At 46.9% G+C, this 12,820-nt stretch overlaps 4 protein-coding genes across 4 annotated transcripts; 1 reads left to right on the top strand and 3 right to left on the bottom strand.

Moving 5' to 3' along the window:
- Window positions 1-6: 6 nt before the first annotated feature.
- On the top strand, window positions 7-9,912 carry LOC131887244 (muskelin-like). Its single transcript, XM_059235799.1, has 11 exons — window positions 7-531; window positions 1,407-1,619; window positions 1,679-1,877; window positions 5,033-5,225; window positions 7,510-7,904; window positions 7,986-8,371; window positions 8,445-8,607; window positions 8,713-8,913; window positions 8,984-9,187; window positions 9,272-9,520; window positions 9,608-9,912. The coding sequence occupies exons 1-11, from the start codon at window positions 326-328 to the stop codon at window positions 9,803-9,805; spliced, it is 2,607 nt and encodes an 868-aa protein (XP_059091782.1). The 5' UTR covers window positions 7-325; the 3' UTR covers window positions 9,806-9,912.
- Window positions 5,297-7,225, bottom strand: LOC131887246 (serine protease inhibitor 42Dd-like). The gene has a single exon (XM_059235801.1). It carries the CDS (start codon window positions 6,756-6,758, stop codon window positions 5,373-5,375), a length of 1,386 nt encoding a protein of 461 aa, XP_059091784.1. The 5' UTR covers window positions 6,759-7,225; the 3' UTR covers window positions 5,297-5,372.
- Window positions 9,839-10,923, bottom strand: LOC131887248 (proteasome assembly chaperone 2-like). The gene is made up of 5 exons (XM_059235803.1): window positions 10,707-10,923; window positions 10,411-10,645; window positions 10,250-10,345; window positions 10,075-10,186; window positions 9,839-10,005 (listed from the first exon to the last, which is right to left on the bottom strand). The coding sequence occupies exons 1-5, from the start codon at window positions 10,906-10,908 to the stop codon at window positions 9,910-9,912; spliced, it is 741 nt and encodes a 246-aa protein (XP_059091786.1). The 5' UTR covers window positions 10,909-10,923; the 3' UTR covers window positions 9,839-9,909.
- Window positions 10,924-10,962: 39 nt separating this feature from the next.
- Window positions 10,963-12,820, bottom strand: LOC131887245 (serine/threonine-protein kinase PAK 3-like; the record flags this gene model as incomplete). Its single annotated transcript, XM_059235800.1, is given in 1 exon segment — window positions 10,963-12,820. A coding segment is annotated over 1 exon segment (1,492 nt), but the record flags the coding sequence as incomplete, so codon positions are not given.

The following is a 12,820-nucleotide window of genomic DNA, read 5'->3' as shown; positions in this document are numbered from 1 at the left end:
ATTGACGACGACGCACTTACCTTACTCCACTAGAACGGACGTCCTCGGACATTCACGGACATTCACGGACCTACACGGACGTACAGAAAAGGAATCGGAACAGAATCGCCAACTTGATCCTTGATCCTGCCCTCATTCCTCAACTCAGTAATGAGCGGGTATGGTGAATGAAATCTGTCGACCCATTTCCATCGTCCTCACTTGGATCGAATCAGGGGGTCAGTCCCTGGGGTGGGCGTGTTGAGAAACCCAGAGAAATACTTACTTGTGGTGGGTCATTCGTTGCCGACGTCTTGTTCAAATCTGTGCCCGTGCCGCCTGCCGCATGATGGCTGATCAACACGGGACCCATCCTGCTCAGGCGTTGGTCCCGGCCCCGGGTACAACCTCCGCCTCGTCTTTGGGCTCAGCCTGGTCGGCTTCGTCGTTGTCGCCCGCCCTGGGCAGTTCGTTGCGCGAACTGTCCTCAGCCTTCGGCTTGACCTACACGATTCACTCGTGCTCATCGTTCTCCTCCACATATGTGCCCGAGTACGTACCCGCCCCTCATGACCAACTAGGCCTGCCGAGCTCTCACACAGGAACCCTGACCGGGGCCATGGAACTAGTTAGGCAACCCCCAGGGGTAGAGTAGATCCATAAACGGGTGGCTCCATACTTGCGTAGGAATGTCAAGCAGATATGTATAGGTGAAACGGTCGAGTACTTAAGATCTGGACGTGAACCGTTCGCCCCCCTTTCATCCATAAATATCGGGGCAGGCTCCATCCCTCAGCCCCAATTAGGCGAGAAAGACGTAGGGTTGGCTCAAACCCGCCAATCTGACGAAAATCCTACCCCTGAGGATATCTGAGCGCGATTTCCGGGTTTTCTAGCAAGCCATGTTTTGTCCAGGCTGACCAGGCCCAAAATAATGTAAAGGCTTAGCCACAAAATTAGTCAAGAAAAAAAAAGATGTGGAATGAATCCGGTATAAGATAGTTGTTTCTTTAGGTCACCTCTTAAAAATTCCAGAAATCTCAGATATCGTCCTGTTTCCAAAATTTCGTTCTTGGATTTATACGCTCCAGGGATTTCCGGGCTTATCCCCAGACTAACCTTGAAAGGACTCCGTATCGGGAGTATGATCATGAACTTGAACACGAATCCCTTTTGGTTCTTTGTTAGGACGGGCTCTAGCACTCCCCAGGGTGCACCAAGTAAATGAATATGAAAAAAACGTTGGCGACATTCATGAGACCAGTGAGACAAATAAAGCTCAAAAATGATATAGGAATTCAAGGTATTAGACCAGACTGGTTTTGTACCGCTTGTGTCTTGAATTGACCCAAGCCCCGACACTACTTAATGGATACATCCAAGCCAATCCCATGACTTAATGTTCTTTGTCTGCTTTTGGTTCTCAGGCATATTTTGATCGACGATCCCAAGGACCAGGCCAGTCGTTGGTCTTCAGACTCGAATTGTCCACCGCAGTTCATCATGTTGCGTCTGAGTCGACCTTCGGTGGTAAGCGCCATTACCTTTGGCAAGTTTGACAAGACACACGTGTGTAACCTCAAGCGGTTCAAGATTTGGGTGGGGCACGAGCCCGATCGGCTCATTGAGGTGCTCGACAGGTAAGCTTTTTCATCATCATCTCACCCTAAACGAGTTGGATCATAAAACATTATTTCAGCGGGCTGATAAACGATACCACCAAAGAGACTTTTCGCTTGAGGCACGTCATTCACGGTCATTTCTTTCCGGCACAATATGTCAAGATTGTCCCCCTCCAATCCTGGGGACCGAGTTTCAACTTTTCCATCTGGTTTGTGGCGCTAAGGGGGAGTGACGCAGAAGACATTGTCCAGCCCGCCCTCCGCTGGCATCAAGAGGTAAGCCACACGTTTTTTTGAGCGTACACTTTATCCACTTTATTATAAAGCTCTACCATCCTCCATGTCTATTGGCCTGAAGATGTGGTAGGCAAGGGCACGGACTTCTAGAGATATGGACTGCGAACGGAAGCATAAAATTCTCATCTCCTCATCCGTTCACTTTGTTCAAAATAAGCGCTTCATGCGACCACAAGATCTTGTAGAATAGATGAACTTGGCCAAGTTTGAGCCCAAAGCTTTGCTTAGGGAACTCAGGACATATGGTCAAAGTTATGTAGTAAACACAACATCAAATTCGAATTTTTCGGCCTGCTCTTAGTCAGCTACCTTTGGCAACAAAACTTAAAAGTGAACCACTTCACAAGTAAATGTAAATATGAAAACATGACCTGCCTTTAATTGATAAGATTTGCGTTTCTTGTTTTATTGCTTATATTTGAAAAGTGGCTCAGAGTCGTTATGACCAAGAGGAGGCCGATTTGGGTGAAAGCTCGTTCGCAGTCCATATCTCTAGAAGTCCGTGGTAAGGGCCACGCTGCCCTATCAGTCTACCCGATTACCGGTTCGTTATGCCCCGTGCAGGGCTACGAAATTGGTAAGGATTTTTGAAACCAATAAAGCATTTGCCTCTTTACAAAAAGATTTATTCATTCCTTTGTTTGACTGCTAACTGGGATGAAAGAGAAGGGTAAATCTCGATGGTATAGATATTTCGAAAAATCTTTATTTCTCAGCACGATTACGACTTAGTAAATCGATGACCGGATCTCAGATGGCCAGTTCTGATCATTATGAAATCGTTATAGTATAGGTTTAGATAAATGGCATGGTTTGTAAATTTCTAGTGTCCTATTGGTTAATGTCACAAGGTTGTCTCTAGTAATCCATTGACAATGAGTATATGAGATATCTTTTGGGCTCTCCGTTTGCTATTTCGTTGAGTTGTTATGTCTAGTTGTGTGGTTTTGATAGGAGATTTGTCGGAAAATTTGGATGAAATTCGCATTGGTACTTGTTGTAGTACCTCATCAGGATGAACCAAAATGGGATCTTTTGGTTGGCGAAGCTTGTCCACCATGCCATTTTTCTGTCCATTTGAATGGTGGAGTCCGCCATTAGACGATATGCACTTGTCACTCTGTGTAGCTTTCTGAAGACTATTATAATGATGATCATGATCATGACGTTGGTCGGCGTCGTTTTCCTCGGCATCGTGGTTGGTATTGTTTGTAAGCCCACAATTCTCTTTAGCCCCCTCGGGTCCAGGGGTAATAAGTAGAGGTTCCGCTGAATAATCATGCGTTGGAATATTACTAAAGGTCTGTTCTTGGTTGTCTGGTACTTCGGAGGAAAGCATGGTTTTGTGACGAGAAGTAGAATTGTCTCTGGCTAGGTCATTATGATCAGGCACACTGCTCAACGATTTGTGGTTGTGATCCTCAGCTTGGACCCCGCAGGTGACGCCAAAGTCTGGAAAGCACTTGGAGAGTATAATGTAAGTTCCGGCACTAATCGATAACAGGAGGGCGAGCAAAGCCACGATCATGCCCAGGTCAGAAACCATTCTGATATTGCAGGAAGAGCAGGGTAAGGCGAGCAAATTTTTTGATTAGGACGATGACGACTCATATTACTAGCACAACACAGTGGCGATCCGATGATTTCTTCTTGTTCTCCTGATCACGTTCTCATGGGCGATCCTTGAAAGACCCAATGTACTCGACCATTCTTTGATCCACGCAAGCCCGCCGTTCCGAAGTGGAGCAAACCAGATTATGAGGCTCACAGTGCCTCCTCCCTCTTCCTGCATAGACAGAGGAACACATAGATTGATGAATGGAATGAAGGACAGATGGACGGAGGAGGAAGGCAGAGCGACAGCCTCTGCCCTCGTCGGTTTCAGATTCAGTCTCTCTATTTCTCTTGTAGTACTTCTCCCTTCTTTAAATCAAGAGACATGTGCTGGCCTTTTCCCAGCACTCTTTCTATCTCTTTTTCTTGGTTCCTCCGTCCTTTGGTCTTTTGTGGCCGAAGTCACGATGAGTGGATGCGTGTGTTCTCGCTCTCTCGCTCTCTCTCTCGCTCGCTCGCTGATCCCGCCCGCCTCCACGGGTTGGTTTGGGCGGAAAGAGGGGAATTGGTTCTTGGTTCTCGCCTCTCGTTTCTCGCGTTGGCACTGTCTTATCTCTGGGGAGTTAGTTGGTGGTGAAGCCACTCGGAATTCATCCATCCAACCAAAGATCGAACAACAGCTTGATGGAACGATATCGCAACCAAGGGCGTTTAAGGAAGGCGAAACGAAATGTAGGAATAGTGCTACATGAAGGAGGCCAAATGGTAGGAAGAAAAAGGGGAAGCGCGCTCAAGATCAACTGACGAACGACCCTCCCAAAGACGAAGGGCACCATTTTCTCCTTCCAATTTTCTCCTTCCATGCCAAATTGGAGGTCCCTACTTGTAGTCGGAATGACAGAAGGGAGACGACTTGAAATGAACGGCTGAGCTCTTTTTGACTATCGCCATGTCTTTACTCCCTTGATACTCGCTAAGCTCTTTGCGATTATTACATGGGGAGCTATCGTTGTTGTTGTTATCGATACTATCCCCCCCCCCCTATTTTGTTGACAAATAAATGTTTTTAAATCCAAAAATATTGCTCGAAATTCAAAATACCATAATTTGGAACTTTATTTTTGAGGAAATGGCAGATTTTATGGGGCAGTTTTATTTTTATTATGTATTCTCGTTCTCATTCTAATTCTTAGCCCCAAGCACACAGGCAAAGAAAAAAAATAATTTGGGCAAAGAAATAACGGAAATAGATTCTTCTCACATTGATTTTCTCCTTCCGCTATTCTTGTGGAAAGCTTTTTATTGGTTCTTGATGCAACTGCCACACAATAATTGAATTGATCAATTGCCACCAAACTAATCATGCAAGGAAAACGAAGCGCGATAAGTCTGGATGCTTTTAAATGGTTCTTTATCTGAAACCGTTCTTCTGAGACCCACCTTAACCTTCATTCACCTCGTGCTATTTCGTGCTTGGACCTTGCTTCAAGAGCTATTTGGTATTGAAGCCAGAACGTCAAATTCTTTGAGTTAAAAAGTTAACCAGGCATGTGTCGTATGAAAAGTTTTGTCTGTTTCAGTTTAGGGAACGAGAAGCTGTCCGGTTGTGCATGAAACATTTTCGCGAGAGGAATTTCACCGAAGTGTTCGAGTCTCTGGAGAAAAAGACGAAAATCCAATTGGAGCACCCACTTCTTTCGGCCATTCACAAATGCTTGGTGATCAAAGGTGACTTCGAGGAGACCGAGACCATGATCGGTCAAGCTGTGCACGGTAAGATAAAATTATGGAGTTCCGTTCTTATTTCTTTCACAAAGAAATTTTGGCAAACTTCGAAGTGAAAGTAGGGCGTTTACAATTGCTTTATTAACATTTATGCAAACAGTCTGGCTCGGGGGAAATGTTGGAATAATGTTGTTTTTATTTCAGGGGGTGGCAAGGGAATTGAATGTCGCCCATATTTGGCCGACAATCTTTTCGAGTTGCCGCCTCCGCCGCCACACTTGGAGTCTGTTGAGAATTGGCCGCCAACGGGGAACGGGGGTTGATCAGGGAATCGGCGGATCGGCGATCCAAATTGGCCGTCGAGAGGGTTAGTGTGCCTTTAGGGTCCACAATTCGAGCCAAAAAGATGGGAACCTCCAAGACGCTGTCATAGATAACCGCGTAGAAAGGTCGATCCACCCTGAAGCTAGGAGGCTCTTTGGAAGCCACACGAACGTCGATCGCAACCACTGTGGCACCGACGGCCTCTGTGCCAGCTTCGTTCACCTCCAGGCGTGCTTGATGAATGGCCTTGCTCAAGACTAGGGGCTCGTTGGAAATATCACTTAAGTTGGCTTTGGCCCCGAACACCGTAGTCACCCCGAGTTTTTCTAGGTTGCTTTTGAGTTCACCCTTAGATTCTATCTTGAATTTGGGTAGTTGGAGCGAGACCTTTTTCGATGCAAAAGTTTTATGTAACAACGCGAAGTCAATAGTCCCAATGTCGACGGAGCGAATGTCTTGATCACTATTAGGTAGAATTATGAACATTTTCAAGCTCGGTGTTTTATACCTCATTTCCAGAACTTGCGCTCCATTAACCTCGGCTAGTCCGAAGTTGCCTTCCTGGTGCATAGTTTCCTCATAAGAAAAGGACTGGTTGTCATCCACAAAGAAGGGCTTTGAGAAGGTTTCAATCGAATTAAAACCGGCTTCCCAAGTGCCTTTGAAATGAATTGCGTTGACCAAAATCATGCGTGTTAAATCAGTAATGTCTTGCGTTTGTAGAAGGTCCTGGATCTTGCCCTTGGTTGCCTGACCCACAAATGCATTTATTTGGTCAACCGCTGAAGCGACTTGGCCGAAATTGATGGCCTCCCCGGGACTGCGGAAAACGACTTCCAAAAACTTTTCGTAGTTGGATTTGACATTGATGCTCCGGTCAAAGTACATTTTATTTGCTATTTGGATGTTGTCCAATGCCTCATAGCGCCGCAAAGTATCCAGGATATTGTGCGAGTACTCTTCGTAGAATTTGGGATCCAACCCAAGAAGGGCCAGTAATTCTTGATTGGTTTGGCTTTTCTCTGGTGACCCGTAGAGGACCATAGCCATGGCTAAATAGATGCTTAAGGGAGAGATGATCACATTGCCATTACTATCATCCAACCAGGCTTTGAATAAGTCTTGTGCAAATTTGTTCATGCCAAAACGGAGCCTGAAGTGATGGTCACCGAGTGCTGGAGATATTCCTTGAGGCTTCGGATGAGCTTTTGAAATCAGACAGACGACCATCACTACTGATATCAAATGAACCTTCATGATGAGTGTTTGCGGGTCCGATGGTGGTTTGATGCGTATGCACTCTTATATCAGGAAAATATATACTCCAATCCCCAAGTTTAGTCTGAAGCGTATTCTTTCCTGGAATTCCAGAACTGTGACGATGCTCGAGTTAGCCGAATAAATTTGGTTGTACCCTCTGCTTTGATGAGTGAGCAAATGAATGAGCGAAGGAGTGAGTGCGAGTTCAGGAATTTCCAATAACTTCACCACAAGCGTTCTCTGAAAACAGGTCCTCTGATACCTAAGAACGTTGGAGACTTATTCGCGGTTGGTTGGTTGGTTGGTTGGGCGGATGGATAGGTGCTTCCAAAACTAGCAGACTCTCTACCAAGTAGGTACAGTGATGGCTCCTTAACCCGAAGTATTCCCGGGGCGACCAGTGTACTCAAGACTTCTGCTTAATGTGCCTATGCACCTATGTTTGTAGCTTTGCACCGTGAGAAGAGAAGCGGGCATCACACGATGCTCTTATTGGCTCTTCACTCTTCAATAGAACGGTGCTCACTTGGCTAACCACTCATGTCTAAATGAAGTTGGGGGCGACGGGAACGGGGGGGGGGGCTTCCACTTTGACCATGGATGTATTCTCAGCCCATGGTTGAGTCAGGATCAATCTCCGGTTCTTTCCAGCTCGCTTGATTGACGTAATCGTAATATATATATATATATATATAAAAATTAAAATTGAGTCTATCATACCATTTCCCCCTGGTTCTAATTCGAACAGATGGGCTTTTTGACCAATGGATCGATTTGCAATTGCCCACGCCAAAATGGAAGGCATTGATCTTACCAGATGATGTCCCTAAAGATAACGTGGTAAACGGATCCAGCCAAACCCCCGAAAATACTCCGGGTCAAGTATCGCCCAACGATGATAGTCCAGAAGATCAGGAACGTCGATTTCCCGTCGTGGCTCAGCCCAATCCAAATGAGGAGGCCCCAGCGATTCCCAACCAAGAGGCGGATCGCTCTGCCTCTTCTGATCAGGCATCCACGAGGCCTTTGCACAATCAATCCAATCAAACAACTTCGCCGGAATTTCGAAACCTAAACTCCTTGGGTCCTAACCGGCCTAGTTGTCGAGGAGGACATCAAATGGTGATAGACGTTTCCACTCAGGTCGGGTTCGCCGTTTTTGGGCTAGAAATCAAAAATCATGCGATGATTATGGACCATTATTTTTCCTCTTATCTTATGCAGACCATTTACATGTTTGGCGGATGGGATGGGAACCGAGATTTGAACGATTTTTGGACGTACAATATCGCCACCAATAAATGGACTCTTTTGTCCATCAACACTGCAATGGAAGGGGGTCCTGATCCACGCTCCTGCCACAAGATGGTCTTGGATACCACCTATAAGCTCTTATTTCTGCTCGGCCGCTATTTGGACCGCGGCTTGCGAGATGCCACGTCCAACGTGAAGAGTGATTTTTTCATGTACGACATTGCCACTTCTCGATGGACTCTCATCACGGACGATACTTCAGCCCACGGGGGCCCTAGTCTGATATTTGATCATCAAATGTGCTTCGACCAGAAGCTCAGGACAATCTACGTGTTTGGAGGATCCATAGTACAACTGTGAGGAGAACACACATCCAATGCATATTTTTGACGGCGTGAATGAAAATGTTCTAAACCCCTACTTGTTTAGGACCGAAGGTGCTCCCTTACCGAGTGATAAACGCTGCTCCGGTCTGTATGAGTACCATGTTCCCACAAACACGTGGCACAAGCGGAGAGACGACTCGCAAAATCCCAATGCAATGGACAACCAATTAAGAGCACGATCTAGTCACTCCATGCTCTTTCACGAGGTAATATGATGCTTTGGAGTAGTAATGTAATTAACATTTTGCTCTTGAAAGATGACAAATTACTCAAAGTGCCTCGTTTTACATTGCTTTTCCGCGATCAATTAGGGCCTTCGAAAGCTTTTCGTCTTCGGTGGCCATCGACGCCGCTATGATCATCTCAATGATTTCTTCTCCTACTCTGTTGACACTGATCAAGTGGAGATCATCTCGTCCATGGGCAGCCTCGTCCATTCGACTTTCCCGTCCGTTGGTCACACTCAAAGAGCAACCATCGACTGCCAAAGAAACGAGATTCACGTGATGACGGTAGGCGGGGACGATTGACCTCTTGTTCCAATGCTAATTCACAATTCAAGCATTCCACACACATAAGTAGGGCTTGAATAAGGACAAGGATCCAACGGAGCGGCAAGGGGATGGGAAAGTGAGCAATTCATTCTGGGTCTACAGCATACCGTTCAATTCGTGGACATGCTTCTACAAGAACGAAAGCGTGTGTTCGGAATATTGGAGTCGAATGCAGAACGCTCAGCCTCGCCCACGCTACGCCCATCAGCTCGTTTACGACGATGTGAACAAGGTCGGACAGCACACTCTATTAGGAGTGTTTGATGTATGGTATCTCACAATAATCGAACATCTGATCTGTCCACACCCACTCTAGATTCACTACATGTTTGGCGGCAATCCGGGGGGTAAACAAGGAAAAGAACACAAATTGCGCCTTGGCGATTTCTGGAGTTTATCGCTGCTTCGCCCGACCCGAGATCAGATCCAACGTGTTTGTCAATTAGCCATACGTCGAGTCCATTTCGATGAGCTAGTGCACGTGAACAAGATGGCTGCTCTGAAATATCTCCAAGGACCCGTTTCCGACGTCGTCGACCATTCCGATCCTCAGGAAGAGGCAGAGGTACGTAACGGCAAAGACAAATACTGAATGTCTGCATTTCATTGATATGTAGGTAGATCTAATCATTTCATTCCTTTCTCTACTTAGATGAGACTATTGGCGTCTCAATTGTTCCTGGCCAACCACCCGTCAGAGAGGCCCACCACCGATTCATCATCCCACACCCGATCTCACAAAGGTCGTTGCGAGTTGTTCGAAAAGCTGTCAAAGTACTTCCCTGAAGACATGACGCATCCTCGGATTAATCTGTTAGATTTGATCCCATATCCCATGGAATATGAGTGATGGAAAAGAGAGTAGCTTGGAATCGACAACCAATCAAAATTCGACGGTCCTCCTCATTTATGTCATTCAATCAATTTTCAAATGGGATGAAAACCAAAACGCGCTTAGTATATGTTAGATTGAATTGGATTGCCATACAAGTGTTGCCAAGTCGAAGGGAATCTAAACTTGGGCTTTCGAGTTGATTCCTCACACGGAATCTGAAATTGAAGATTTTCTCATGGTCCGACTTTCTAAATAATTGTCTAGGGTAATTTTTTGTTACTCACAGATCCCTTCCATTGATTGAAGATATCGGTGAGGTAAGTGGCAATATTGAGATTATCGCCCTCGGTGCAAAACACGAAAAGGAACACCGCCTCCACAGCGTCATCCTGGCTCCTACAATGTAGCGTTTTCTTACAAACATTTTCTTTCTTTTTACCCTGTAAGAAAGGACTTAACAAGTTTTGAAGGAGTTGCTTGGCCAATCCTGATCCATAGAGACGAGGCTCTTGTTCTCCGGGGCGTTTTTCTAGAGTGAGCCAATCTTCTTTGAGGCTACAAGAAGAGGGCGATTTAGAAACTAGTGTCGTCGCAAAAAAGAGCGAAGCCGCGTGACTGACCCGAATTCCTTCGCCAAGGATCCTTTTGGGTTTGTGGTCAGGTATCGGAACTGAGAGCCGCTCAGTTGAGATTCGCCTCGCTCAACCGCATCCAAACTGCTCAAAATCACCAAATCGCCAAATTCAGAGCGTTTGAACCAATCCATGAAATCGTCCACAAACTCGCGCTCTCGGCCTTTCGCAATATCCGATCGCAATTGGACAAATGCCACTTTACTCTTCTCATTCACATGAACTGGGGGGAAAGTGGGATTGGAGCCCAAGTCAAACAAGTTAGAGTGAATTTGTTGCGCTACCTTGACAAGAAGTCCACGTTTGTTCCACGGTCTCACCACTGCCAACCAATGGAATGAGAGCCGGATGAGCGAGATCGCCATACTTCTCGGTGCCCGTGGAAGATGCCAACAAAAGGTCAATGGCTAATTGGCCCACATTGCCGATTGAGACGGTTGGCTGGAACGAAGGGTGAGATCTAGTTGGCAGACATTCTTGCAGCATTCTTTGGACAAGGTTCAAGTAGAACAAAATCGACGTGGAATGACGAGAGCAGAATAAGATTGGAAGGAACGATCTTATTTCAGGTAGTTATGATTATGAACAGGCGGGGTTAATGAAGATTTTAATAAGAATAAGAATAGATCAATTAACAACGACTAGTTTCGTCGAGGCGAAGCCCATGACAAAACGAGCAACCACAGAGAACAATGATAGTTTATGGTTAAGAAAATCAGGCGGCTGGCTTGGCCGTAACTTTGCAATCTTGTGGAACCATTTTCAATGACTTAGGACCTGGATCTTTTCACACGGTCTTGGCACACGTTGGACATATTTGTTTTGATGTGGTCATCGATGGATGATCAACAGACTAATTGATCAAGCACGATCAATCACGACGGCTGAAGTTCTTGGAGCGCTTTTCTAATTGTTCGACTTAGCTGCCTCCTTGGCTGCCAGAATGAGCGGGTTCAATGAAATCAGAGGGCGTGAGACCCGAAGGAAGGGATGGCGCAGTAGCTCGGACGCTGTGGGACGTTGGTCTACATTCGTCTCCAAGCACTTGTCCAAGAAATCTTGAAACAACGACGAGAGCTTATCTCTCTCTTTGATGTCGGGTTTCCCATTCGTGGCAATCAAATACAAAGCCCGGAGTGGATTCTCATTGAGGTAGGGTGGCTCGCCTTCCACCATCTCGATGGCCATGATGCCCAAAGACCAAATATCCACTTTGGGACCATATTGCTTCCGAGTGACCACTTCCGGGGCCATCCAATAAGGCGTGCCCACCATAGTGGTGCGCTTGGTTTGCTCGGCCGAGATCTGGGCGCAAAAGCCGAAATCTGTCAACTTGACTTCTCCGTCCATGCCCAAGAGGATGTTATCTGACTTGATATCCCGATGGATCACATTGCCTTTGTGCAGAAAGTCAAGAGCTTGCAAAACCTCTCGACAGACGGCTGCAATCTGGCCCTCGTCCATACAGGTCTCGGTCACGACATCCGTGAGTGAGCCCCCGGGTAAGTACTCCATAGTGACCCATAGCTCTTCGCTCACCAAGTAAGCGTCCAGGAAGTTGACCACATTTGGATGCTTGTTGGCCTTCATGACGACGATTTCGTTGATAATGAGCTCCTTCTTGGGCTGTTGCTGTAAGTTCATTTGCTTAATGGCCACTTCCGTGCCCGTAGCAGTTTCGATGGCAGTGTACACTGTGCCCGAAGCGCCCTGGCCAATCTTTTCCATTTTAGTGTACTTCCGATTAGGATCACCAACTGACACTATGGACTTGAGTCGATCCAAAATCTCCTCATCGGACATTTTTTTCTTCTTGGCCCGCTCATGCGGGTGTTTAGGCGGGGGAGGCACAATCACCTGCCCATCGGCGGACGCTTTAGGCAAAGCAGGCATCTTGAGAGCTGAGCCTTCCTGCTCTTCTTCTTCGTCGACGGGCTTGGTGTAAATGGACTTGGTTTTCTCGGGGCGAGTGGCAATGGGTGGCGGCGGAAGCTCATCCTCGTCCATGGCTTCATCGTCGAATTCGGGCCCATCCTCAGGGCGTTCTTCCGTGGGAGAGGCTAACGAACCGACGGAAGGAGTGGAAGACCGAGTTGTGCGTGGCACGGGCGGCAACGGCGGAGTAGGGGACATTAGAGGCGGGGGCAGGCCGGAGCTGGGAGTGGCAGGCGGCCCACCGCTGCTCCCAGAGTAGGAGGAGCTGAGAGCGTGACCCAAACTGGCTCCTAACGAGCTCTGGGACATGGAGTACGAGGGTCGAGGCGAGGGTTCGGTGGACGGGGTCTGGGTCATGAACTTCTCGTGATGCTGAGATTTAGTGGCGCTATGTTCGTAGTAATTAAGGGCATCAATCACGGCTTGTGGGTTTTTCTTTTGCATATCGCGGGATATGTTGGAC

This window comes from Tigriopus californicus, chromosome 9 (genome assembly GCF_007210705.1).
Source record: "Tigriopus californicus strain San Diego chromosome 9, Tcal_SD_v2.1, whole genome shotgun sequence".
NCBI classification, from domain to species: Eukaryota; Metazoa; Arthropoda; class Copepoda; order Harpacticoida; family Harpacticidae; genus Tigriopus; species Tigriopus californicus.
This window is presented reverse-complemented; position numbering and strand designations above follow the sequence as displayed.